This window comes from Podarcis gaigeae (genome assembly GCF_964106915.1).
Source record: "Podarcis gaigeae genome assembly, chromosome: 17".
NCBI lineage: Eukaryota > Metazoa > Chordata > Lepidosauria > Squamata > Lacertidae > Podarcis > Podarcis gaigeae.
Window position 1 is genome coordinate 30,387,710 of NC_139694.1, and position 27,922 is coordinate 30,415,631.

General features: G+C 46.0%; 1 protein-coding gene across 2 annotated transcripts in view; it reads left to right on the plus strand.

Annotated features, from left to right (window-relative positions):
- Positions 1-305: 305 nt before the first annotated feature.
- Positions 306-27,922, plus strand: part of LOC310834592 (ovostatin-like) — a 49,679-nt gene continuing 22,062 nt past the window's right edge. The window contains exons 1-17 of one of the 2 annotated variants that reach the window (XM_083718367.1): positions 306-636; positions 4,311-4,494; positions 7,443-7,599; positions 9,645-9,697; positions 9,817-9,837; positions 12,151-12,319; positions 12,968-13,052; positions 13,863-13,980; positions 17,009-17,138; positions 17,305-17,414; positions 17,700-17,858; positions 18,137-18,364; positions 19,529-19,583; positions 20,345-20,493; positions 23,065-23,214; positions 24,384-24,554; positions 26,823-26,946. In XM_083718367.1, coding sequence (XP_083574493.1) covers positions 395-636; positions 4,311-4,494; positions 7,443-7,599; positions 9,645-9,697; positions 9,817-9,837; positions 12,151-12,319; positions 12,968-13,052; positions 13,863-13,980; positions 17,009-17,138; positions 17,305-17,414; positions 17,700-17,858; positions 18,137-18,364; positions 19,529-19,583; positions 20,345-20,493; positions 23,065-23,214; positions 24,384-24,554; positions 26,823-26,946 — 2,305 coding nt within the window. In that variant the 5' untranslated portion in view covers positions 306-394. The remainder of the gene's footprint in view (positions 637-4,310; positions 4,495-7,442; positions 7,600-9,644; positions 9,698-9,816; positions 9,838-12,150; positions 12,320-12,967; positions 13,053-13,862; positions 13,981-17,008; positions 17,139-17,304; positions 17,415-17,699; positions 17,859-18,136; positions 18,365-19,528; positions 19,584-20,344; positions 20,494-23,064; positions 23,215-24,383; positions 24,555-26,822; positions 26,947-27,922) is intronic. The other variant, XM_083718368.1, reaches the window with a different exon arrangement.

Below are 27,922 nucleotides of genomic sequence, written 5' to 3' on the forward strand. Positions count from 1 at the left end.
GAAGATTTTGTGTCTTTGAGGTCATCATCACACAGTAACATCAGCTGCCCAGACTGGAATAGGCAATGCTGTCTGGGGGAAGAAAGTTGGTTAAAATGTAACAGAGCCTGTGGAATTCCTTTCTTTAGATCCCTGGAGGAATTATCTTCTACTTTGTGGAGTTTGGCCAGGACCTATTTATTCCCTGCTTTAATTGCCCTCCAGCAAAATAAGCACAATGTGCTTTGAACAATTTGGCTCTTCTGCAATAACAGCCCTAGAACAAACGCTGGATTTAAATGAGTGACGTACTGGGCTGCTGTTGACAAACCTTTTGGCAACGTGTGCAGACTGGATGTGACCTACCTGAGAGAGAAGTCAAGTATTTCAGCAATACAGGAATCTCCTGAAACCAATGCAAAGGGCAGCAGCAGCAGAACCGAGAGAGGAAGGAAATGTGTGGCCGTATGCAAATCTTGCTCCTCACATTTGCCACAGGACTTTAGAGGAAGAGGTGGAGCAAGTTCACCAAAGCAGTTTAAAAGGCACAGGACCTGGTCCTCACTTTCATCTTTCCCACACCAGAGCAGAGATGGGCTCCTGGATTTTTCTGGTGGCCCTCCTTGCTCCTTTAAGTATCGCAGCTCCTCCAGACCCGTAAGTAATCACGTCTGTGTATAGCATTTTCCTGCTTGGGAGTCAAAAGCCTGGTGGTGGCAATTGCAAAAAACTAACTCAGGTGGCGGTCTATTAGGCGCAGCCGTTTGTTGGTGGGCAGATGTTCCTTAAAGATGCATGTTGAATGCAGCCGTGGCAGATGTAATGTGCCAGCCCAGGAGGATACAGCCTCCTGACACCAGCATCTTTGCAGAATACCTGGGGAAGCGTTGGGCTTGCACAGGTGCACAACCATAATTAATCTAGTGCTTCTGATGCTGTGTCAGCACCTTGCCAGCCCAATACCAACCAGGTAAGCTACAGAGATGGTGGCTTTGTTGTGCTCCTACTACAGTGGTACTTCAGGTTAAGTACTTAATTTGTTCCGGAGGTCCGTACTTAACCTGAAATTGTTCTTAACCTGAAGCACCACTTTAGCTAATGGGGCCTCCTGCTGCTGTCGAGCCACCGGAGCCCGATTTCTGCTCTCATCCTGAAGCAAAGTTCTTAACCTGAAGCACTATTTCTGGGTTAGCGGAGTCTGTAGCCTGAAGCGTATGTAACCTGAGGTACCACTGTATACTGTAGTGCCTCAGAATAGCACCCATGAATCTGTCTTTCTGCTTTATTATATTATTATTATTATTATTATTATTATTATTATTATGCCTAAGGCATGTAAGTTGTAAAGTAATCCTATTTTTAAAAAAGTCAACTACAGAGCTTGGTTTGCTGCAAAGTGAATACTTCAGTCTCCACCCTGATTAACTAGGGCAGGAAGAGATTGGCAGCAAGAGACACAAAAGAGACAGCAGGGTGGCAACGAAACACTGGTGTTACCGGTTCATAACCCAACCCAATTTCTAGGGAATGAGCAGCCACACAAAAAGACAATTGAAAGCAGGATAGAGAGAGGAATCATAGGACTGTAGAGTCAGAAGGGGCCTTGAGGGTCATCTAGTCCAACCCCTTGCCATGCAGAAATCTCAACTAAATCCATACATGACAAATGACCATCCAACCTCTGCTTGAAAACCTCCATAGAAGAGCAAAGGATCCTGTTTCTTTAGCAAACAAATCCAAAACGGGGCTATACTAATTCTAAAGTCTATTGCTGCCACAGACGCATGGCGTTCCCAGCCAGTGTAGGGAGGGTCAAGAGAATGGACACAAGAGACTGGTATTGGGTTGAATTAGGCCACAACTGGGACGTGGGTGGCGCTGTGGGTTAAACCACAGAGCCTAGGACTTGCCAATCAGAAGGTCAACGGTTCGAATCCCCACAACAGGGTGAGCTCCCGTTGCTCAGTCCCTGCTCCTGCCAACCTAACACTTCGAAAGCAAGTCAAAGTGCAAGTAGATAAATAGGTACTGTTCCGGCGGGAAGGTAAACAGCATTTCCGTGTGCTGCTCTGGTTCGCCAGAAGCAGCTTAGTCATGCTGGTCACATGACCCGGAAGCTGTATGCCGGCTCCCTCGGCCAATAAAGCAAGATGAGCGCCGCAACCCCAGAGTCAGTCACGACTGGACCTAAAGGTCAGGGGTCCCTTTACCTTTACCTAGGCCACAACTTTACTGATGACACGACAGACCAGGTTTGTCTAAGGCATGCATCTGGCATCCAGTTGTCACACTGCCCGATAGGAATCCATTGGGGTCGAGCCTCTAATTGGATGAGGTACATTGGCCAATTGGTCTCTGTGTGGACTCCCAGACAAGGTCACCCCTCCTGGACCCCTTTTATGCAATACCCCTGCAATGAAGGATCCAGTCCATTGCCTTATCTGCCCAGGTTATGACAGTTGCTATGAGGTAGGTGAAAATCTGCAAGCTGGCCAGTTTGCTTGCAGGAGAAAATTCCTCCTTGGCCCTGAATATGGTGACCGAGTAAACCACAGCAAGGCCCATATGCCAACTTGCCAGTTCCCCCACTGCCAGGGCCCTAACAGGCTGGCTGGGTGGGTGGAAAGTCTTGTGGCACACAGCAAAGAGGTCGTCCTGCACCTGGGCACCATTTTAAATACAAGAGGGGCAGGTAGGACCCGGGAACCTGCCCCAATTGGCCTTGAGGGTCAGGCCTGCCCAGAATGGAGGGCCCAGTGTGGTTGGAGGTGGCTGGCACCAGGTGACCACCCCATCCCCCAGATGCACCAGAAGATGGAGCACACACACCCCCGGACCACCCACAGCTGTGCTGTGCAGCAAACGCCACTCACCCAGAGCCCTAGGTGAACAAATACAGTGGTACCTTGGGTTAAGAACTTAATTCATTCCAGAGGTAGAGGTCCGTTCTTAACCTGAAACTGTTCTTAACCTGAAGCACCACTTTATCTAATGGGGTCTCCCACTGCTGCCACACCACTGGAGCACAATTTCTGTTCTCATCCCAAAGCAAAGTACCTCTTAACCCGAGGTACTATTTCTAGGTTAGTGGAGTCTGTAACCTGAAGCATCTGTAACCTGAAGCGTCTGTAACCCGAGGTACCACTGTACTCTTAAGCAGGCTTACTCATAACCAGGTTTGCTCATGAGGGTCTCGTGATGCTTGTAGAGCATCATTGTCTTGTGTGTGGGATTCAGTCAAATGCCAATACATTCGAGTTACGCAACTGAAGTTGGTTTGGCACTCTTGTGCAACAAACTCAAGAAAGCAAACATTGTGCAAAGAAGGAAGATGCACTGGAAAGTGGGGTGGGGTTAACAATTGCTTGATGCGAACAGTTCTCCGATCTGAAAACCTACTCCACCAAGTGTTATGGCGAGTCATTCAGGGGGGAATTCTACTTGGCACATGTTCCACGGTAACTTTGGTTAATAGTTTGCACAGAAAATGACTCTTCACTTATTGTCCTATCTCCCAAGTTCTACCTGGGGTGGGGTAAGGAATGGGTGTCATGCAGCCATGCTGCTGCACCCCTTTCCCACACAAATGCTTCCCCATACGTCCTCCCTCCCCTGTTCCATTTAGAAGGTCAAATAAATGTGTGTTCTCCCCCTTTCAGTCAATAACTTCTGTCTACAGTGAGAGTGATGGAAGCAGATGCCAAGTAAATACTCTGCCTTTCCGTCATGATTGCATAAAAGCTGGGGGGGGTGAACTATGTGGATAAAGGTCATATGCATACACACACAATTAAAACAACAACGAGACAATACTAAATAAGGAAAAACAGAACACATTGTCCTGTTTGTTTAGTCGTTTAGTCGTGTCCGGCTCTTTGTGACCCCATGGACCGGAGCACGCCAGGCACTCCTGTCTTCCACTGCCTCCCGCAGCTTGGTCAAACTCATCCTGGTAGCTTCGAGAACACTGTCCAACCATCTCATCCTCTGTCGTCCCCTTCTCCTGAGGTGGCCAAAGTATTGGAGCCTCAGCTTCAGGATCTGTCCTTCCAGTGAGCACTCAGGGCTGATTTCCTTCAGAATGGAGAGGTTTGATCTTCTTGCAGTCCATGGGACTCTCAAGAGTCTCCAAATATTCCATTGCAAGGTATATTGTGATGTAAAACAACGAGCTGTTTCCCTTGAGCCAATTTGACAGAGTTGGCTCTCCTTAAAGATTTCTTTTTTTGCTTAGGATTTAGTCCCAATTCTCTGCATTGCTGGTTGCTTTCAAACTATGTCCCTTGGTAGTGACTTGTTGCTGACAAGCTGTACCCTTCTCTTTATTGCAGGCAGTACATCCTGATCGTGCCTGCAGTAGTTCAGAGCAACACTACAAATGAGGCTTGTGTGCAACTCCTCAACCTCAATGAGACGGTCTCTGTGGATGTTGTGATGGAGTACAACGTGGACCGCTTTCCCCTTTGGGAAGGGACTGTGGACGAAAAACACTTTTCCCAATGCATCAATTTTACGGTAAAGAACTCTTCATTTTTTCTTGCATCATCCTGCATTGCCAAACACGGAGAGAAAGGCCGGGGGAGGGAGTAACATGTAAAAATGAAATAATAATCATATGTTATAACTGTTTTTCACCCCATTTGGGATGCAAGTTGCTGCATATGAAGGTCATTGTTAAGGGTGGGTGGCGCAATCTCTTCTGCTGCTTAGTGCCCCCATATGTACATTTGTCCTAGTGGCAGAGACTAAGGCACGGTCATGGGCATAGCCAGAGGGGCAGCTGCCCCCAATCAATAAAAAGCAAAAGAAATCTGAGGTTCAGCCATCCCTAACAAAAGCCTGCCCCCCCCCCTTAACAAAAATCCCATGGCTTCGCCCATGGGTAGGGCAAGAAGTTTTGCAAGAAGTGAGTATGAGGAACTGAGGCAGGCAGGGGAATGAGAGATGATGTTCTAGGCAGTGCCAGATTTATGTATAAGGTAAACAAGCTATAGCTTAGGGCCCCACTCTCTTGCCCCCCCAAAAAAACAAAATTAAAGGAAGAAAACCTGAATTTACTTTGATAAAATACATATTTTGTTATGTGCAAGTGGCTTTAGATACCTATTAGGTCCATAAATTACCATATAACATATATTCAACACAAAAAACAGTGGCAATCTGTTGTTGACAAAGGACAGCTGGACATATAAAGGGCCCCATTACCTTCAGTAGCTTAGAGCCTCATCAAACCTAAATCCAGCCCTGGTTCTAGACTTAATAGAAGAAATAAAAACTGACAAATTGCTGGGTCTGGATGACGTTCACTGAAGAGTTCTCAAAGAACTCAAATGTGAAAATGCTGGTCTTCTAACAAAAATATGTACCTTGGCCTCCATATCTGAGGACTGATAACACCTTTTATTTTTTAAGGGTTCTAGGGGTGATACTGGAGATTGCAGGCTGGTTAGATTACTGTCTGCCCTGGAAAAACTGGTGGAAAATATTGTGAAAGCTAAAATAATCAAAGATATAGAACAAGCCTTGCTAAAGCAGATCTAGCATGGCTTCTGCAAGGATAAGTCCCGTCTCCCTAACAGGAATTAAGAAGACAGGAGTTAGTTCTTTGTGAGAGTCAACAAGCGATATAGACTTTCAGAAAACTTTCAGAAAGGTTTCTCATCAAACACTCATGAGTAAGCTTAGCAGTCATAGAATAAGAAGAAAGGGCTTCTTGTGGATCAGAAATTGGTTAAGTTGCAGGAAGCAGAGAGTAGGAATAAATGGACAGTTCTCTGAAAGGAGAGCTGTAGAAAGTTTAGTTCTTCAAGAATCAGTATTTGGACCTTTGCTTTTTAACTTGTTAATCTACGATCTAGGGTTAGGAGTTCGCTGTGAAGTTTGCTGATGATACTAAAGTTTGCTGATAATACTGTCCACGTTTGCTGATGGTACTAAATTGTTCAGGGTTGTTAAAACAAAAAAAACAGATTGTGAAGAGATCCAAAAGGACCTCTCCAAACTGAGAGAATGGGGAGTAGAATGGCAAATGCAGTTCAATGTAAACCAGTGTAAAGGGATATATTTCAGGGCAAACCCCCTCCTTAATTTCACATCTATGGTCATGAGGTCTGAACTAGCAGTGACTGATCAGGAATGAGACCTTTGGAAGTCATAAAAGATAGCTCATTGAAAATGTTGACCCAGTGTGTAGCAGCTGCGAAGAAGGCAAATTGCATGCTAAACCTCCCAAATGATGCCATTATACAACACTATGGTGCAACTGTATTTCAAATAGTGTGTACAGTTCTGGTTGCCTCACCTCAAAAAGGAGATTATAGTGTTGGAAAAGGTCCAGTATGCAGGGATGGAACAGCTCATCTTTGAGGAAATGTTGCAGCATTAGGGACTTTTTCGTTTAGAGAACAGGCAAGGAAGATGTGCCATGATAGAAGTGTGTAAAAATTAGTGTGGTATGGGAAAAGTGGGCAGTTTTTCTCCCTCTCTCATAACACTGGAACCCTGTGGGTCTCTAAGGAAGCTGAATGTTGGAAGATTCCATACAGACAAAAGAAAGTATTTATTCATGTAGACCAGTGGTTCTCAACCTGTGGGTCCCCATATGTTGTTGGTCTACAACTCCCATCATCCCTGAGCTCTGGCCTTGCTAACTAGGGGTGATGGGAGTTGTAGTCCCAAAACATCTGGGGACCCACAGGTTGAGAAAGGCTGATGAAAGGTTGAGAGGTTGAGAAACCATCACAGGAGGCAATTATGGCCACCAGCATAAAAGGTAAAGGGACCCGTGACCATTAGGTCCAGTCATGGCCGACTTTGGGGTTGTGGCACTCATCTCACTTTATTGGCTGAGGGAGCCAGCGTACAGCTTCCGGTCATGTGGCCAGCATGACTAAGCCGCTTCTGGCGAACCAGAGGAGCACACGGAAACGCCATTTACCTTCCCGCCAGAGCGGTACCTATTTATCTACTTGCACTTTGACGGGCTTTCGAACTGCTAGGTTGGCAGGAGCTGGGACAGAGCAACAGGAGCTGACCCTGTCGCGGGGATTCGAACTGCTGACCTTCTGATCGGCAAGTCCTAGGCTCTGTAGTTTAACCCACAGCGCCACCCACGTCCCTTTGGCCACCAGCATACATGGCTTTAAAATCCAATTCAAAAAATTCACAGAGAATAATGCTACCAGTAGCTACTAGCTGTGTTCGCTATGTTCTGCATCCACAGTCCAGTTGCTGGAAACCACAGGAGCATAGAGTGCTTTTATGTTTGTGTCATGTTGGCAGAGTTCCCACAGGCATTTATTTAGCCACTGACAGAATAGGATTGTTAACAACTTGTGGAAACCCTAATACAAACAGGCCTATTAACCTGATGCAGAATCACTTCTTGTCAATTTCTAGAGTGAAAAGATAAACGGATCAGCTTTTATTAATTCTTCCCCTCTTGGCTATTTTCTCACACACAGGTTCCTCCTGCCGATTCTAATCCACTAGCTTACATAGTTTTTTCAGCTAAAGGCGCCTTGATCAGCTTCCATGAAAGGAGGTCTGTGGCTGTTCGAAACATAAGTACACTTGTCTTTGTCCAGACAGATAAACCGGTCTACAAACCCGACCAGAAAGGTGAGTTCAGCATGCATTGTAAATCCCTGCAACTACCTCTCAGAGAACTGAAAAATTTCCTTCACTGAGCCAACAAGTAGGGTTGCCACATGTCCCTAGAAAAATGGGAACACCCCATTTTTAGACAAAAGTGTCCCCTGTCCCATTTGGACTTCCAACAGGACACCTTCGGCTGGCCCCAAATGGCGGCTGTGTCACCCCCTCCTTCCTTCCCTCTCACTGGGGCTCCCCCTTAGCCACCACCCACTAGTCTAGCATGGTGTGGGTCTGTTGCTGCTTGGCCATCTCTACCACACCAACCTGACGTCTCTTCCTCCCTCCTCCTCTTCCACACTCAAGTCTCTTTTGACGGCAACATAGGCAAGAGGCTGGAGCTACAGGTCAAGTCACCCATGGGAGCTGGCTGTCTGCCCCTGGTCCCTGCCCATCTTATGTGAATTGAGGGGAACAGTGGGGCCAGGGTGGTGAGGGAGGTGGGAGGCCGAATGCGGGGAACCCCCTTCACAAAAGGGGGAAGGGTTTGGGTGTGTGTGTGTGTGTGTGTGTGTGTGTGTGTGTGTGTGAGTGTGTGCCCCCCATTCCCCATCCCTGACCAAAGGTGTCAATCCTACAGTCAGTTAAGTTGCAACAAGGCATAGGTCACCCTTCTGATTGGGATTTGGGGTTTGTACAGAGCAGGTGCACATGTCTGCAAAATGCACAATCACAATTTCTAAAGCGTCTGCATTTCTGGTCCCATCCCCCCCCCCCCCGCCTTAGGTATGGTGCTTTGAGGTGCTAATATGGTTTAGCCATTTCCGACCTAGGGAGGAGGTGGTGTTGCGGGCTTCACACCCCCACCACGCGTGCGGGGGCTGGCTCCCAGCCTCCATGCGATTAGGGGAATCCTCAGCCGCGTCATCCCCTGGCCAACCAATCGGCTGGCTCAGGGGGTGTGGCCTGCGCTATTTAATGCAGGCGCAGTCAGGGATCCCCCTCTTTGCAGCTCAGCTGCTCTGGTTTCCCGCCCACCTGCCCTTCAAGGTTTTCCTTCTGACCTTGTTATGGACCTCGGTTGTTTGCCTTTAAGGGGCCTGGTAGGAATTTCTTCCACTTGGCAAATTGGCACCAGCCACTTGGTTTTTCGCCTACCTCGTAGCAAATCGTCACAACTTCCTCGGCATTGGCGGTTAGGCACTGGTATGCGTATTGAGAAGAGAAGACTCCCTGGAGAAGACCCTGATGTTGGGAAAGATGGAGGGCACAAGGAGAAGGGGGCGACAGAGGACGAGATGGTTGGATAGTGTTTTCGAGGTTACCAGCATGAGTTTGACCAAAGTGTGGGAGGCAGTGGGGGACAGAGGTGCCTGGCGTTCTCTGGTCCATGGGGTCACGAAGAGTCGGACACGACTAAACGACTAAACAACAACAACAACAACATGCATATTGTTATGTAGATGGAAGGGGGGAAGAAGTGCCATCACCTCCCCCGCATATTGAAGGGTAGTCCCATAAAGGATTCCGGGGGCATGGCCCTGTCAGAAGCCTATGGAGGTGAGAGCCTAAGGCACCCCCCTGAGCGGTGAGCCCAGGGGAGTTCCTAGTTGCTGTGCATCAGCAGGACTCCCCCTGCTGGTGTTAACCCTTCATGCAAACAGGCTGAAGCCGGATAGTTGGTTAGGACCAATGCCTAAGCCAATACCACTCATCACCTGCAACCAATAAAGTTGTGGCCAATTTTCGCCCATTAACTGAATATAACAGTGTTGTGTGTCTTTATTCCTACTGGGGGGAGACGGGAACTTGCCAGGCAAATGATAGCATACACTTAATATTAAACATGATGGCTTTATGAGCTCAGTTGACAATTCTACATTTACTTTTGAGACTGGCAGATTCTGGATACTTTCAACTTAGTTAATTACCAAATAAAGTTCCACTAATCACTAGAATGTTACATCGCTCATGGATGTAAACGTGAGCAAAAAGTCTGTAGAAATGTGATTTTGAACCAACCGTATTTTTAAAAAGAGTAAATGAGTTTATTTCCTCTCCCCTCTTTTTAGTGATGTTTAGAGTTGTTTCTATGGATAAAGATTTCAAGCCAGTGAACGAAATGGTGAGTGTAACTGGAACTCAAAAGGTTTCCCAGGAACTCTGATGTTTTAAAAATAAGAAATCATTCTCTTGCCCTTCAAATGCAATGTTGACCTTTTTTTTTCTTTCTTTCTTTTCCAGTATCCTGCAATCTACATCCAAGTAAGAGCTACACCAAGCTATGTAAAGCTTTTTGCCTGCTTCCTTGATTCAAAGAACTGGCCTCTCAATTGCAGCAAATCCTAAGCACCAGGGCTTTATACTTACTGCCTAATGGGCAATAATGCTGAGCATGAAACGATGAAACGTAACATAAAACATGTTTCTAGAGTTACCGGGTTTTTTTGCTCTATAGGACACACTTTTCCCCCTCCAAAAATTAAGGGGAAATGTGTGTGCGTCCTATGGAGCGAATGCAGGCTCCTTGGCTTCAGCGATAGCAACACGAAGCCTCCGAAGCTCAGAGGGAGCGCTCCCTCCACGCTCCAGAGGCTTCGCGTTTCTTTCGCTGAAGCCTTCGGAGCACAGCACGAGTTGCCGCTGTGTTCTGGAGGTTTCAGGTTCCTTTCGCTGAAGCCAGGAGAGTCTTGCTCTCCCGGCTTCAGCAAAAGGAACCCGAAGCCTGCGGTGCGCAGCGGGAACTCGCGCTGCGCTCTGAAGGCTTCAGGGATCTTTGAGGCTGGCAGTGGGGGAAAGAGAGCAGGTCAAAAGGAACTCGAAGCCTCCAGAGCCCAGCGGGAACTCCCACTGCACTCCTGAGGCTTCAGGTTGCCTTCACTGAAGCCTGGAGAGTGAGAGGGGTCACTGCGCAGCGACCCCTCTCATTCTCCAGGCTTCCAAGGTAGCCGCCTGAAGCCTCCAGAGCACAGCAGGAACTCCCGCTGCATTCCAGAGGCTTCGGGTGAACGCACCTTGAACGCACAGATTGCACCTTGTTTTAGAGAGGGAGAACAAGAGGAAAAAATTCTCCCCTTCTCTGTGCAGCGCCCCTTCAGGAAGTGGCAGGAGAAATGGAAGGGGCTCCGTTTCTCCTGCCGCTTCACTGAAGGGGCGCTGAGCAGAGAGGGGAGAATTTTTTTCTCTGGTTCTCCCCCTCTAAAACAAGGTGCGTCCTATGGTTGGGTGCGTCCTATAGAGCAAAAAATACGGTAAGTGGACTGACTCAACCTAAGCTCACTCCTTTTGCCTTTTATTTTATTTTCTTTATTTTTTTGAGGGCCCTTGTAGGTATTTTTGTGTTCAGGAAACTAATAATAATAATAATAATAATAATAATAATAATTTATTATTTGTACCCCGCCCATCTGGCTGGGTTTCCCCAGCCACTCTGGGCGGCTTCCAACAAAGATGAAAGATACTTCTGCAGAGGAATGATGGCCCCAGAGTAAATTTCCTTAGCTGGAACTGGTGGTGGGTTACTCTTAATTCTGGTTCATGTCACTTTCACATGTATTCAGAATTTCTATTCATGTCGCCTTTGCATTTTTTATTTTTCACTGAACAGTAATAGTCACCCCAGGTGGCTAGAAATGCCAGCACATATGACATTCTGCCTTTAAACAAACAAACAAAAAAGCCCTATGGTTCTTCTGGATAGTTAATTTGATCTATCTATTATGTAATTCACATTGACAATGCCAAGGGTACCTTTTCCCCACGTCTGAGGTGCATAAAGGCCAAACTAATCTTTACTAATCTATTGCTCTTTGTTCAAAATATACAGCTTCTATCCCTTTAAGGAAAGGTTGTCCTATATCCATCATCTCCAAATTTTTCTTCATAAAATGCCAAGAGATGTTATCAAATGCTTTTTCTGCATCAATAAATATTAATGCAGCTTGCTTATCATTCCTGGTCTTGATATATTCTATTATATCAAGTATATTTCTCACATTATCTTTCATCTGTTGACCAGGAGGAAGCCCACTTGATCTTTGTGTATCTCCTCCATTAAAATTTCCTTCAACCTGTCTGCTAGAATACTGGCAAATAGTTTGTAATCATTATTTAGCAACGATATTGGTCTGTAATTTTTAACTTGTAATAAATCTGTATCTTGTTTTGGAATTAAAGTAATATATGCCTCCTTCCATGTCAACAGAATCTTTCCTTTCATCAAAATATTATTCATAACATCTCTTAAATTACAGTATATTGAGCAAAAATGGCCTTTATGCAGGCTATATATATATTCCAGGAAATGATGACTGGCTTGCTGAAAACCTTAAGCAACTTTTTATGGTATAGGCAGCTTGGTGCTCTGTCCGGCCTTGCAGTCCTTTATGATCTTTCACTGAAGATATCCAATGCTGATGGATTGCTAGCAAGGCATTCCTGTTGACAATGACTAAATGCTGATAAGGCATAGAGATTCATAAACTGAACTTCACTGCCCCAACCCCATTAAAGCTGGTCTCATAGATTGAAGAAAATATTGTAGAAAATGGCATGGTTTATCTCTTGCTGCTTCCCCAGGATCCTCAAGGAAATCGGATTGCTCAGTGGCTGAATCAAACACCTTCGTTTGGCATCCTCCAATTAGAACTTGTAATAAATCAAGGAGCATTGTTGGGATCCTACCAAATCGTTGTTGAGAATCCACCAAACTATAATACCTATCACTGGTTCACTATGGAAGAATATGGTGAGTACCACTGTGAAGCTTATCTGCTTTAGAAATCTGATTTGGTATTAGTGGCAGCATTTTGTCGCATGGATAAAATAACCTCCCCAAAACTTTCTATAGCTACTTTTTCATAGAACCTAAGTCTGTGAGCATCTGATTTTTGAAGTTTGGCAGAGAAAATGGAAACATGTATACGAAAAAATGAGCAGCGTGTTTAGGTGATATGACTGGACCCCTAACAAGTTTCAGATGCGTCTATAAATGATAGGAGGAAGCCATTGACCAGTAGACCAACTGCAAGGTCACTAGCAGCCTATTATATGGCTGTGTGTGAAATTTCTCCTGCCATCCCATAACCGATAAAAAAAGGAATAGCTCTGATCCCTCCATACCTTCATATAATACATTTCTGTTCCAAAACCATGATTCCAAAATCATCAATCTTATTTGTTTGTTTTTCATCATAATCTATTGGGTTTTTTAATGTTGGTCAAGATACACTTTTAAGTCATTTGTATCCTTGTTTATTTTTGCCCTCCTAATAATTCCGCCTCATGTCTAAGCAGTTGTCTCAAAGAGACCACCTTCCTCGTTATGCCATATATCCAATCGGTTACTTGGTCTGACTAGACTTTCTTAATCACATTTGTTATATATTTTTTTCAGTGTTGCCAAAGTTCAAGATGGACATCAAAACACCAAACAGGATCTCTGCTTTCGATGAAGAATTCCAAGTATACGTCAGTGCTCAGTAAGTTTATGAAGTAAAGCAAGTATATGTGGAAATTTGCATTTCAGGATCTTGAAATTTGGAGGGGGAAAGGATACTATTTTGTCCCACAATCCCAATGGAAACAGGTAGTTGGAACTGAGGCTGAGCTGTATCAACTTGTCCAGGGCTGATCCTGATTTCTGCCTTGACTGGAGTCTAAGGGGAACTTTGGGCGCTGGCTAGGGAAGAAGCATTTTCAAAGTGGGGATCAGGGCTCTGTTATATTCCACCTTGCTCTGAAAGGTACCACATACTGGCCACAACAGAGACTTTGGGCTCATCCAGGCTTACTTTTGCCCTGCAGCTTCCCCCAAGAAAATCCAATATTTACTGCTGATGGGTTTTGCCTGGGTTGACATTTGCTGTGAATTATCGCTCAAGAGTGGGGTTTCCTGGGGAAAGCACTGGGGCAAGGATAAAACCGCTCGGACTCTTGCCTAGAAAGTACGAGACAAGTGGAAAACCACTCAGGACAAGATAAGCGCATGTCTGGGTGAGCCCTTGGAGAATGTGAAGTAATCTCCTACGGCAGCACTGGGATGTTTCTGGGCAATACTAGGTCCCCACCCCCCATTCACACACACACAAACTACATATGTTTCTCAAAGCAAAGAAGCCATATTTGCAAATGTCTGGAATGCATTGTGGAATTCCGAGTCTTGCTAGTGTGAAATCCAGTTATTCCAAATGGCTCCCTGTCAAATCTGGGCTTGCCTGAAGTCAGCCACTTACAGCATGATCTGGTTTTTTTTTCTCTCAACTGATTTAATTTATGTTTTGTCCTGTTAGATATACATTTGGCCAACCTGTTCAAGGGACAGTTCAGATCAGAGTGTGCAGACATCGCTATTACGATCCAAGATGTAATCGAGATTCCAATGGGATTTGTGAAGCTGTTAGTGCTCAGGTAACAGGAAAATCGGTCCTCTGGGCCACTGTAGAATGTTTTCAGGCAAAAACCCAAAGCAGGCTGCTTTTGAAATTTTATCAGGGTATATTTGGAGACACTTAGAAAGAACTGAGTGTTTTCTCCTACTTTATTCATTAGGGTTGCATGTTCGGGGCTGCATGGTTCATCAGAGATGCTACTCTCCACCTGCTTCAAACTTGTGTAGTGTTGTTACTGACTTTTTTGCAGATAGATGTTGTGGGAGTATTAGTTAAACACAGAGACGGTATCAGAAAGTGTGTAGTTCCTCATGCTTCCCTCAGTGTGTTGGCCGAATGAAGCCCACAGTGCCACAGGACTGAACTGTTAGTTGTTTAGCCCAAGTAGACTCATCATGGAATACCAGTCTTTTCACACAGCTTGATGGCCAGCTTCAGGGTGTGCAAAAGTGGGATTCACTAGCAAACTTTAGGCCCATCATTTGACGAGAGTCTCAGCCGGGGCCAGCCTGCTTATGATGCGGACTGAGGAAGCCGCCTCAGGCAGCAGAAACCCAAGGGGTGGCACACCTATGGGAGCTACAGCCAGAGAAGCAAGGAGAAGATGTGCTGGCTTCTGGTGAGATCTCACAAGTTCTTGCTGCTGTTGCTACTTCTCCTATGGCAAGGGGTGTCTGTCTGCCTGCCTGCCTGCCGCCACAGCCGCAGCAGCTGAAGAAGCAATGAGAAGTGGTTTCAGCTTCCTGGTTCTGGTGAGATCTTGTGGAGCTCCTGCAAGATTTCACTATGTGCTGGACCCGGGGGTTAACCAGAGCAATGCAGTCCAGGTCCGGTCCCGAATCCAAGGATTCTGCGAGGAGTCTGCCACAATGGGTGCCACCACTTAGTTGCATCAGTCCAAGTGCTAAGCACTGTTTCTAAACATTTTGCACCTGTATTTTCCTGTCCCACACCGAAACCAGGCTAGGTCAGGCGCAGGGTCTCAGGCAGGTTCTAGCAAACAGCAATGTTGCTTCCGCAACCTGGGGCGGGGTCTGACAGCCTTTTATCTTTGTCGGGGTAACGGCTGGTCCTGATCCCCTGGTGACTCACCTCCCTGTCTTGCCCAAAGGTGAGCACTCCTCCTGCAAGTACTCAGGTCTCTCCTTCTCTCAGACCTTAGTCTCTGCAGCTCGGGAGACGTCGGTGGGTTATTAGACCTAGGGGCCGCCTCAGCCTCTCCTGACCCAACTGGTAGTGGAGCAGCTGTAAGTGATGGCCCAGCTGAAGGCAACGAGGTCATCCCCGCATCTGGAGCCAGGAGAGGCTCAGGCCCCTGACTCGGCCCAGCTGGTGCTTGTTGCAGGGGAACCTGTGCAGACTGGGGCTCTTCAAAATCAGGCCCCAGATTTGGTTCAGATGCCGGTGCAGACTGAGACTCCACTGGTTCCGAGCCCGAGTCTGAGTCCCAGGCCATCACACACTAGAAGCCAGAAGCTACAGCCACACAACCCAGTGAGGTGCAGGCAGCGTGGTAACAGCTCTTCCCTGTTTCACTTAGGCAGCAAAACAGGTCATGCTGCCTCCATTTCCTGCATGTTACATTGGACAATTTGCCCTTGCCTGTCTATAGATATATTTTGTTTTGGTACTGCTTTAAAAAGCTGGTTTGGTAGTGTGCTTGTCCTGATAAAGTTTGAAGAAAATGTTCAACCCTATATTGTATACATTCAGGCTGCAGTCCTATAACTTGCTTATCTTGGAGCAAGTATTGTTGAATTGAGTAGGGCTTACTTTCTCCAGTGAAAATAGGGACATCTTATGGAAAAGCAGGACATTCCAGGATCAAATCTTCTGTAAATCTGGGACAGTTCCTGGAAAATAAGGACACTGGTGCAAGCGTTGCAGCTGACTGAACAGAACAATTCCTCTCTCCTCCCCTTCCCTGCTGCCCTGTTCTGGGGGTTGTCCCAATTCTCCCAATTACGGAAAGGGAAGAGCTGGGGGAAGCCTTGTTGTGCAAGTAGCAATCTGCTGACATGGGTCATTAGGAGACTCCCGTCCCAAGGACTTAGAGTGAATCATCCCAAGAAACAAAGGGTTTCAGTATGCTCATGACTTATCCTATCTTTCCCTTTGAAACAGCCACTTATGCCCTCTGACAGAGGTGGGCGGTATATAAGCCTGTAAGCCTGATTCTTATAGATAAAGCCAAGGAATAATTTTCCTGGGCCATGTAAAGAACAGTCAGTACTGTTTTACACTAAAGAATTTGGGATCCATTGTAACTGGAGGAAGGGACTTTTCCAACACTGAAAAGCAATTTGTTTCTTTACAGGTGATCATTCTTTCTCAATTGCTGTGCAACTTAACATACATTAGTCCCCAATTTGATCTTGTTTATGTTTGGGCTTGGTTCAGAAATGTATCGCTTCTCCTTCTATTATGTGGTTGTCTGGTCCTGTTCCATTTATAAGCCATTACTTCTGTTCCGTTTCCCCACTCCCTCTCATACATGTGTTTGTATGGAGAGCCAGTGTGGTGTAGTGGTTAGGAGTGGTGGACTCGTAATCTGGTGAACCAGGTTCACGTCTCCGCTCCTCCACATGCAGCTGCTGGGTGACCTTAGGCTAGTCGCACTTCTCTGAAGTCTCTCAGCCTCACTCACCTCACAGAATGTTTGTTGTGAGGGAGGAAGGGAAAGGAGAATGTTAGCTGCTTTGAGACGCCTTCGGGTAGTGATAAAGCAGGATATCAAATCCAAACACTGCTGCTTCTGCTGCTTCTTCTTCTTCTTCTTCTTCTCCTTCTTCTTCTTCTTCTTCTTCTTCTTCTTCTTCTTCTTCTTCTTCTTCTTCTTCTTCTTCTTCTTCTTCTTTGTAGCCCTGCAACTTAGACTTTTTCATACTTCCAGTGAGCAGCCACTGATCACAAAAGCCTATACTGAAATAGTTCTAATTCTTCAGCATACCTTTTTATTGTTTTGCTGCAGCAGACTAACATGACGACCTCCAGGGAAGTTCCACATACCTTCCACACTTTTATCGTAATTTTCTTTCCCTTTTCAGCTGGACAAAGATGGCAGTGTTTCCAAAACGATCAGCACCAAAGCGTTCCGCCTTTACGCAAACATGCATACGCAGCGTTATTTTTATGTGTCACTCCACGCAGAGGCAGTCATCACAGAGAAGGGAACAGGTAAACGTTTTATAATGGGGCACAACAGAATAGGGAGGGGGAGCTTTGAAAATCTTGCTCTGAGAATTGGCCTCTCTGGGCACCATATTCAGCACCTGAATACTCCAGATATCTATATAATCTAGCTTGTTTTACAGGTTCTTTTATGCATTTGTGTATCTGACAGGCATCCAGATTTCAAAGTCTAACTACATCTCTGTCTATCAAGCAAGAAAAACCATTACATTGGAGAATGTAGATCCATATTATAGAAGAGGGATCCCTTTGACTGGACAGGTAGGACAATGGGGATGATCTTCTCTGTGAGGAACAAAATTCTAAAATGTGTATTTTAAGCGAGGGGGGGAGAAATTGTGTGGGGTTGTTGTTTTCAAGTAGCAGATTAATGCAGAAACAAGATGGAACGGAAAGAGACGTGGACTAGAAACAGACTAATTGTTCCATCCCAGGCTCTGTGTCACAACGGGTGCCACCACTTAGTTGCTAAGCTAACCACTCAGTCCAAGTGCTAAGCACTGTTCCTAAACATTTTGCACCTGTGTTTTCTTGTCCCACACCCAGATGAAGGTCAATGACGAGGATGGAGCACCACTGCCAAACGGGCTTATTTTTCTAGAGGTTGACGGCGAGGTTGTGGCCAACTACACTACGGACAACAATGGCAGTGCCCAGTTTTCCATACCAACTTCTCACCTCTTTGAACCTCGCTACAAACTGAGAGTAAGTCGCTGAAAACTGAGGGGTGGTGGTGGTTGATATGACCAAGTGGGAAACTGCCCTTTGCTGGTAGCTCAGGTGGGTCAAGCCCTCATAACCTACTGATTCCTTACCCTTCCTTTACTGCCCACCAGAGACATGCATTACAGCCCAATCTGTGGAGTCATCCAGGGGAATGATCAAACAACTCCTTTTGGGAAACCCTTCCAGAGGCATCACCCTTCTGTGGAATGTTCTATTTCTGGTACATTTTACTTTCTTTTGTACCTTTCTCTCATCAGGCTATCTATGAACCAGATCAGTGCACTGAGTATGGCTGGCTGGAAAACTACAAGCCAGAAGCTGTTCATTACGTCCAGCGCTATTTCTCCCGGACCAACAGCTTTGTGAAGATAGAACCGGTGCTGCGTGAACTGCCATGTGGCAAACAGGAAGCAATCTCTGTGCACTACATCCTGAACAAAGTTCAAAATGAAGAATTGCCCTCCAAGGTTCACTTCTACTATCTAGTAAGTGCAGAAAGGCCGAGTGGCTTTGCCATGACCTTCCTCTTAGCTTTCAAGCCTCACTGGAGGTTGAACGGGTATGGAACCACCTGCAATGCCTCTGTCCACGTGGTGGGAGTTGCAAAATGAGTACCATCACATCACTAATCTGATTTCTATTCTGATGTGCTTAAAATGCCTCCAAGTGGAGTACAAAGAAAAAATAAGCAAGTCCTGGACAAAATGCCCTACAAATATACTTGACCCATACCCTGTAGTGGAGCTGTTAAGTTCCGGTGAACATATCAGACAACACAGTGATTCTTCAAACAGCTCTTGTTTATTCACAGGCTAGAACAGAACTGAACTGAAGGGTTCAGCCAGCCTGCTTATATAGAGCTCCACTACAACGCAACAGTAACCACTTTCTGTAACTATCCAATCACTGAACGTCACTTTCAATCCTTTATTTGCATATGTGGACCTGAGTGAAAACTATCTACAGTATCCCCCTGCTGGCCCAGGGTGAGAACTTCAGTACATAACAGGAGCCATGACAGAAATAACAACAACAACAACACAGTCATATCTTGGGTTACAGCTGCTTCAGGTTGTGCTTTTTCGGGCTATGGACCGCCGAAACCTAGAAGTACAGGAATGGGTTACTTCGGGGTTTTGGCAGTCATGCATGTGCAGAAGCGCTAAATTGCTCTTTGCGCATGTGCATAAGCGCCAAATTGCAACCCGCACATGCACAGACGCAGGTTGCAAATGCTGCGGGTTACGAACGTGCATCCCACACAGATCACGTTCGCAATCCGAGCGTCCACTGTAATAATAATATTATATTATTATTATTATTTATACCCCACCCATCTGGCTGGGTTTCCCCAGGCACTCTGCGTGGCTTCCAACAGGATGTTAAAAATACGATAAAACATCAAACATTAAAAACTTCCCTTAACAGGGCTGCCTTCAGATGTCTTCTAAAAGTCAGATAATTGTTTATTTCCTTGACATCTGATGGGAGGGTGTTCCACAGGGCGGGCAGCACTACCGAGAAGGCCCTCTGCCTGGTTCCCTGGAACCTCACTTCTCCTCGTGAGGGAATCACCAGAAGGCCCTCAGAACTGGATCTCAGTGTTTCTAGCAAAATTATTTATGCCTTGATTTCTTTTTTGCATACAGATTATGACGAATGGTAGAATTGTTGATGGAGGTGAGCACCTAGTCAGCATTAAGGGTAAGTGGTCCAATTCTGCTCATTGATTGTGGAGAAATGAAGGTATTTGGCAGTCATGGAGAAACAATCAGCAGACCTATAGAATGATTCCTAGCATGACCTTTCTCTTAAAAAGGAATTCCATTTATAAATCTTAGGTTAAGTCACAGGCTGGATCTACACAGATATAAAAAAAGCTATGGAAAAAACGCTATAAAGATATACAACTCCCAATGTAATTTTCCATTGACTTTGGATTGCTGCTCTACAGCGCCATCTGTTGTTATATTTTTAGAACACATTTTTAATGTTATAAATTGACCAGTGTAGCTGAGTCCCCAGAGTGACTCATTATCACTTAGTCCAGCGGATATAATAATGATTTGATTCAGCATGGATTTGGATATTCTTCTTTGATTGAACCATCTGAGGAATTTCAAGGAAAAGATAGAGTTACAGTAAAAGGACTAGTTTTACTAGTTTTCTTCTCCACATCCCTAGCTGTCATGGACCTGAATTAATTCTTGATCAATTTTTCTGTGGTGTGTAAACCAACAAGGGGAGCTTTGCTAGGGGGCAAAGTGTGTGATTATGAAAGACAATCCCATCCCCAATTATTTTGCACATCATTTGGTTCCATCTGAGGGGAGACAGCAAGACCACCAATGCCAAGGTCCCGGTGGGGCTTCCGTCTTAATTTTGTACGCGACAGTCAACATTAGCTCATCGGCTTCTCTTGACCTCTTTCCTTGACTCCTTTAATTTCATGTTTTTCCTCACAGCTGGACAATATAGCAGATTCTCAATCCCACTGATGATTGACCAAAAAGCAGCTCCCAGAGCAAGGCTGCTGGTTTACACTCTGCATCCTCATGGCGAGCTGATCGCTGATAGCATCTCTTTTGAAGTTGAAAAGTGCTTCAGAAACAAGGTAAGAGCTGATCAGTCTGTTCCCCACTCAGAGTAAAGGGTGTTTTCTAGTCCTAACTCTCTGTTTATGCTGACAAGGAGTACAAAAGTCAAATAGGAAAGGTTTGTTGCAAGTGGAATGGTTGGCATGTCTTATGGATGGCTGAAAATAGGCTAAAAGTAGCAATATATCTTGGCTAATGAACCTTTTGCATGATTTAAAATCCTAATGAGTCACTGTGGTGTTTGCCTCCTAGGTTGGGTCATAAGGAAAAAATGGGTGTGATGTGATTGGCCAGTGAGAATGCAAGGGGGGAGTTGAGAGTTGAGGTTTGGGAGTTGAAGAGGGAGGATTAGGCAGTGGGTTAGTCGAGTTGTATTGTGAGAGAGTGAGAGGAATTGTTAGGTTGAGTCAGATAGATAGCTGGGAATAATCAGTTTGGAGTTGTTAGGAACTAAGATTTAAGAAACTGACAAGAGAAAAATAAACTGAGACCATACGCGTGTTCCTGCATTTATTTATTTATTTTTTTAAAATAATTTTTATTAAGATTTTCCAAATTAAAACAAATTAAATCCAATTTATACACTTCTTCCAATAACCAGGACTTCCCCCTCCCCCCCTCTTGTGTTCCAAATCTTCTAAATAAACAATTAAATTCAACAAGTTCTTATCCCCAAATTACACTCATCGTCAATAACCCAATTTTTTCAAATTCCCATCCCCTAAGATCTGTCTTCCCTTCCACGAGTTCCCCCCTTTCAGATATAATGCAGATGAAAAGAAAATACAAAAAGAAAGAAAAAATAATTTTACAGCCTTTGGATTCCAAATTTCCCTCCCCTCTTTCCCTGTTGCGTTCCTTATATCCCTCCAATTCTAATATCTTCCTGGTGTTCCCACATTTCACTAAACCCATATCTCTCTGATTCTTTACCAGTCATTTTTAATCACAAGTGTCCAATCTTAGAAGGAGTCTATCTCAAAAAGGGGCTCATTTCTTCTATCCAGATTTTTGTATCCAGGAGTAAAAACTCCAATTTTATTTCCATAAGCTTGTCAAATCTGGATATCCCAAATGTCCCCACTTCCAGTTCTGTCCAGTTCTTGTTGTTTCCTTATTCTTGTCGGTCACTCTCCTCCTTTTTGTTTCCCTGTTCTCCCGCAGAAAGGTTCTTTTTCCAAAAGCTTCTAATTCCTCTGCAGAGGCTTGTTATTCAGGAGCAAAACATTACGTCATGTCCCTTTCATTTTCCAACAGATAAATCCATTGTTTCTTGTAGTATGTAGACCTCTGTAGACAAAATAATGTTCCATTTCTGCAGTTTCCCAGGAGGTTGAAAGTTCTGTTCAACTGTTCAAGTTTCCTAGCAAAAACACATGCAATATCCCTCAGCTCCTCTAGATGGATTACAGTAACTGAGTTCCCTTCCAGATCACATCCACCAGTCCAAATAGCTTGTTAATCCTTATTTGAAACAATTTGTATCCAATTTATATCCAAATGTAACTGGCAAAGTCCTCAAAACACCGTCTCTATTTTGTTCTTCCGTTTTGACAGCTCTTTGACAGCTGTCAAAACCTCCATTACTCTTCTCCAGGTATTCTCGCAGATCGCTCCAGGGATTCCGGGGGGGGGGTTGCTTTTTAATGCAAATTCTCCTTTTCTCCTCCAGCTCAAACTTATAATTTTCCCTCGCGAAGTTGTTAGTTCATCAAGATAGGGTTACACTCGATCTTAGTTGTCAAGTCCTTTGTTTTGTCTTTTCTACAATAAAGGGGGGGCTGACTTCCTTTTTCCACCTCCCCCGTTCGCATCAAATTTTAAAAATTTATCCCTCTTTTTAATCCATAGTCCAATTACTCACGGGTTTTTCTTTTGGATCCAAATTTTCAATAGAAGAAGCTAGCGCTCTCCACCGAATGGCATGCGGCTTCGCTCGGCAGGGGAAGCGGCGGACTCAAAGCACCACCACCCCCCCCAGGCGCCCGTTCCTTAGCCTTTAAAAAGGCTCTTTCGCGGGCCGGGGAGGGGCGCAAAGGTGCCAGCCGAGTCACCATGTCCATGGGGCTCCGTGCCCATGGCTTTTGAGGGTCCCCGCGTCGCCGGCGCGGTAGAACCCAACCCCTGCCGAGCCGGCTCCCTCCGGAGCACGGAGGGAGCCCGCCATTCGGCGATGGCGCCAACCCGGAAGTCCCCGTGTTCCTGCATTTAAAAATAAACTTGATTATTTGTTAATGTTACAACTGTCTGGACTCCATGTGTCCCCGTGAGAAGCGGGGTTGTGGCAGCGAAGAAAGCAATCACAGTGGTGGCACAGGGTCAATAGACTGTAAACGTCCAGGGGCCCTGTGTGATCGCCACAGTCACTGATGGCGTGTACCTAATCTGAGAAGAGCTCATGCCATGTTATAAAGTAGTGAACTATGGTCATACAGTCCAGACATTGTATCTTGTGATAATTGCCAGGGGAATATACAGCTGTTAAGTAGGCTTTCACAATAGGCAGAATAGCTATGGGTGGGGACTGTACCACAATAACTTCTGAGATGATCCCCTGGCAGATATCTGACATCTCCATTCAATTCCAGGTCAGCCTGCAGTTCTCTCAGAAAGAAGCACTGCCAGCCTCAGGCATTGGCCTTAACCTGAAAGCTGCCAGCAACTCCTTCTGTGCCCTGCGGGCTGTGGATAAGAGCGTTCTGCTTCTGAGGCCTGGAGAAGATCTGACTCCAGAGAGCGTGAGTCCTGGATTTTTGGTGCACCTTCAACCCAGAGCCATTCCAAGTATTAGATCTCCTTTCAGTGGTCCCACCACTGAAAGCCACCATCTATAGAAATGAGCACAGACTCAGGTTGTCTACTCCTCTGGCACCAGAAATCCTCCCCTTGTGTTGTATTCAGAAGTATAACTCTGTGAGAAACCCTTAGAGACCAACTTGTATTTTGGTCTGCTTTATGCTGAGTTGTTCTGTTCTAGACATATTTTTTAAAGATATGGGTGACAGAATCCTTCAGAACTTTGAAGAATGATTTTTTTAAATGCAGCCTGTTTATGATTTTGAGGAGGTTTAGCTAATAATACCAAATTCCTTTGGGGCTTCCAGAGACCGTTACCTGAAACCAAGAACAGAACAGGCATGTTATCTTTCCCCACCGGAAACTGGGAGGCAAGAGGCTCCTTAATGTGGCCAAGTACCACATTTTTCTAGAAGTTTCTGTTCATTGATCTACTTGAGGGCGGCCCATACATTTTCCTTGATACACCTGCGGCAGGATGGCATTTTCTGCAAATGTTTTTCAGAGAAAAGAGCAGTAATGATAACCATATTTGCTTATGAAGCTATTCAGTTCTGCAGGGAATGAGAAAAAGACTATTACAACCAAATCTCAGTGAATAGGCCTGCATGAAATTTCTTTGACTCCTCATCCCAGCTGTGGGATATAGAAAAAGGTTCAATATTCTACTGTGCACCAAAACATAATAATGAAATGGGTCTTGCTAATAAAAAGCTTTGACTACGTTGTGTTCCAGGCATGCTTCATCTGCTGAAGAAAAATCAGAAGGAATAGATTTCCACTCATATATTAAGCCATTAAAGGGCACGCAGAATAATAATGATTTTACCTATAAACCTTCAGCATCTCCATAACTGGGATGCCCATCTTGATGTTTGCTTGTAGATATCACTGCTCAGTGCTTTTTTTCCCCTAAAAAAATAAATGTTTAGGGGTACTCTCATTTCCCTACTCATATTGAAATACTGCCCCTCAATGAGGCTAAACTTAGATTCACAAAATGTTTAGAGGTATGCATACCCCAGAACACAAAGCACTGCCACTGCTCATGTAAGGCAGGCTTTTATGCTCCTCCAGGTCTCATCTGTGTTCATTATTCATTTTTCACCAGGTATACTCTCGCCTTCCTTATCAAGAACTTTATGGCTATTATCATAATGGGTTGAACCTTGAAGATACCCCTAAAGAGCCATGCGTTGAGCTGAAAAATACTTTCTTTGATGGCCAATTCTACATACCTGTGAATGTGACTGATGACGGCAATGTCTATGATGTTTTCAGGGTATGTTTGTCTCTATGCTTATATTGGGACTGGCACTGCTGGTTTTGGGGAGGGCAACTTGTTTATGGCTAGTACTGAAAACCAATTATGATCTAGAGCAGAGGTGAGCATGAGTGGTGCTCTTTTAAGGTAAAGGTAAAGGTTCCCAGCGGGTGGCGCTGTGGGTTAAACCAGAGAGTCTAGGGCTTGCCGATCAGAAGGTCAGCGTTTCAAATCCCCACGATGGGGTGAGCTCCCATTGCTTGGTCCCTGCTCCTGCCAACCTAGCAGTTTGAAAGCATGTCAAAGTGCAAGTAGATAAATAGGTACTGCTCCAGCGGGAAGGTAAACAGCGTTTCCGTGCCCTGCTCTGGTTCGCCAGAAGCAGCTTAGTCCTGCTGGCCACATGACCCGGAAGCTGTACACCGGCTCCCTCGGCCAATAAAGCAAGATAAGCACCGCAACCCCAGAGTCAGCCACAACTGGACCTAATGGTCAGGGGTCCCTTTACCTTTACCTTTAAAGCAGTGGCGTAGCGTGGGGGGTGCCAGGGGTGCCGGCCGCACCGGGCGCAACATCTGGGGGGGCGCGAGTCCAGAGGGAAGGGACAAGTTCCTTCCTCCGCCGGGCTCCCCGCCGCCGCCGCTGCGCTCCACTCACTGCTCGCAGGAGGAGCAGCCGCTGCAGCAGCGCCGACGTCGCCACCGACGCCTGGCCGGGCACGGGCAGCCTCCGCACCCCGACGCCGATGCCATCCCCTCGGCCCAGCCACAGGCGGCGGCTGCTTCTGCCAACGGGGAGGGAGGAGAGCTCCGAGGGGCCTCGCCGCGCCCTGCGCTCCCCAAAACCCTCCGAGAGGAAGCCGGCGGCCGGGCGAGGGTTTGCCGGCGGAAGGGGGCGCCGCTGTCTCCGGCTCTCAGCCAACGCAAGTCTCAGCCGCGGGGGGGGGGGGCGAGGACGGAGCGCGGCTGGAAGCCCCCGGACCCGGCCGGGGGGAGGAGAGGGCGGAGCGCGGGCTCCACCTACAGCCCAAGGAGAGGAGGGGGCGGGGAGGCGCCCGAGGGAAGGGGGCTCCGCAAATAATAAATTTAATAAATTCCTGCTGAGCCTTAAGGGGGGGTCCTTGGCTCCTTCGCTCGCCCCCAGCCCCAGTGGCGTAGCGTGGGGGGTGCAGGAGGGCCGGCCGCAACATCTGGGGTGGGGCGCGCTCGCACTCGAGTGCTAAAATCCACGGGTCAGGGGGCGCAAATTACTTGTCTTGCCCCGGGTGCTGACAACCCACGCTACGCCACTGCTTTAAAGGTCCCCTGGACAGTTAAGTCCGGTCAAAGGCAACTATGGAGTTGTGGCACTCATCTCGCTTTCAGGCCAAGGGAGTCAATGTTTGTCCACAGACAGCTTTCTGGGTCATGAGGCCAGCATGACTAAACCACTTCTAGTGCAACAGGACATCGTGACGGAAACCAGAGCGCACAGAAACGCTGTTTACCTTCCCGCCTCAGCGCTTCCTATTTATCTACTTGCACTCGTGTGCTTTTGAATTGCTAGGTTGGCAGGAGCAGGGACTGAGCAACGGGAGCTCACCCTGTCACAGGGATTTGAACTGCCGACCTTCCAATCGGCAAGCCCAAGAGGCTCAGTGGTTCAGACCACAGCACCACCCGTGTCTTTTATTATAGATCGCCCTTGTATTATAGATCACCTCTTCCTGAAATAGATGGATTCAGTTTTCATGAGCAAATAACTGTAGCAATGTAATCAACACTGGTCATCTAACAACACTTTATCCCCTTAAGCCCAGTTAATAAGTTATAAAAGTATGTGAAGAACCAGTGAGGTGGCCTGAAATATGTGTGCTACTCTGGATAAATAATTTACCTCACCTAGAAAGAACCATATTATCAATGAGAAGGTCTTAGAAAGTGTGGTAGGTTTGGTTGTCTAAAGAAATCAAAACAAAAAAAAAATCCTTCCATATGAGCTTTCGTGTGCATGCACACTTCTTCAGATACGCTGTGATGAGCTATCTGCCAATCACCCATTCCCACCACCCTTCTGAGTAATACCCCTCCCCACCTTCTCACTATATAGAAGGGTCTGGTGACTTCTGTTTCAGTGTATCTGAAGAAGTGTGCATGCACACGAAAGCTCATACCAAGAACTAACTTAGTTGGTCTTTAAGGTGCTACTGGAAGGAATTTTTTTTGTTTTGACTATGGCAGACCAACACGGCTACCTATCTGTAACTAAAGAAATCAGTTAAACAGCATTTTATCTATTCCTTTTAAGAGCTTGGGTCTCAAGGTTTTCACCAACTCCACACTACAAAAGCCTGTTGTATGCCAAAGCGACTTCGAGTGCAAGAAGATTTCATCTGATTATCCTCATGATGAACCTCGTATTATGGATGAAGGTTAGAAAAGGACTCGTTGCAATGTTATAAGGGTGATGGGTTGTTCTGTTTTAGGCTGATTGTTTTGATGGAATACCCTTCACATAGGGATGGCGAGAGCGTTCTCCCATCCTTATCACCTGAACCAGAGCCTATCCACAACCTTACAAGTTGTGACGATTTGCTATGCAGCAGGCGAAACCCAAATGACAACAGCCAATCAGCCAAGTGGGAAAATTCCTGCCATGCCCCTGTCCCAATGACAGACGACACAAGACGGCATAACAAGGTCAAGCGCAAAACCCTAAAAGTAGGGAGAGGCGGGCGGGTGTTCCAAATGCACACGCCGAAAGAGGAATCTCTGGGTCACGTGCAGGGGCATAAATAGGTACCTCAAACCATTTGGACTGCGTCCCATTGGCCAGATTGCCCCCAGCTACGAGGGACCTACCAATCGGGTGTTGTGGCTGACCTATTGTACGCACCCACAACACAGAGTGTCGGTTTCCAGGTCTCACCACAATACGTGCCCTCTTTAAGGGAGGACCCGATTTATCAGTGCAAATGGTGTCGTGCTAGCGCATTGCAAGGCATAAAATAAGATTCAGCCTCCCTCCAATGTTTTGCTTTTTTTAAAAAAGGAAATGTCTAGACTCACTATTAATTATCAAAACCATAGTGATATCATGATGGTTGCCCCCTTATTAGTTATACCTGCACTGAGAGACAATCGAAATAAATTGTGAGCAGCCGGCATTGGGATTGTGGGATTCCAGCTGAGATCAGGGAGAGAACAAAGTCTTAATGCCCCCTGCCTCTCATGCCATGATCTCAGTCCAGTTCAGGGGATAGGACCCCACCACACTGGTAATTTGTTTAAAAGTCCACTTCATATGACAAATGTCACATCTCATTTGGCCGCAACAGACATAGGAGCCACAGAGTTTCTGATAAAGGTAAAAAAATCCCTTGTTGAAGGCTATTACTATTTCCCAGA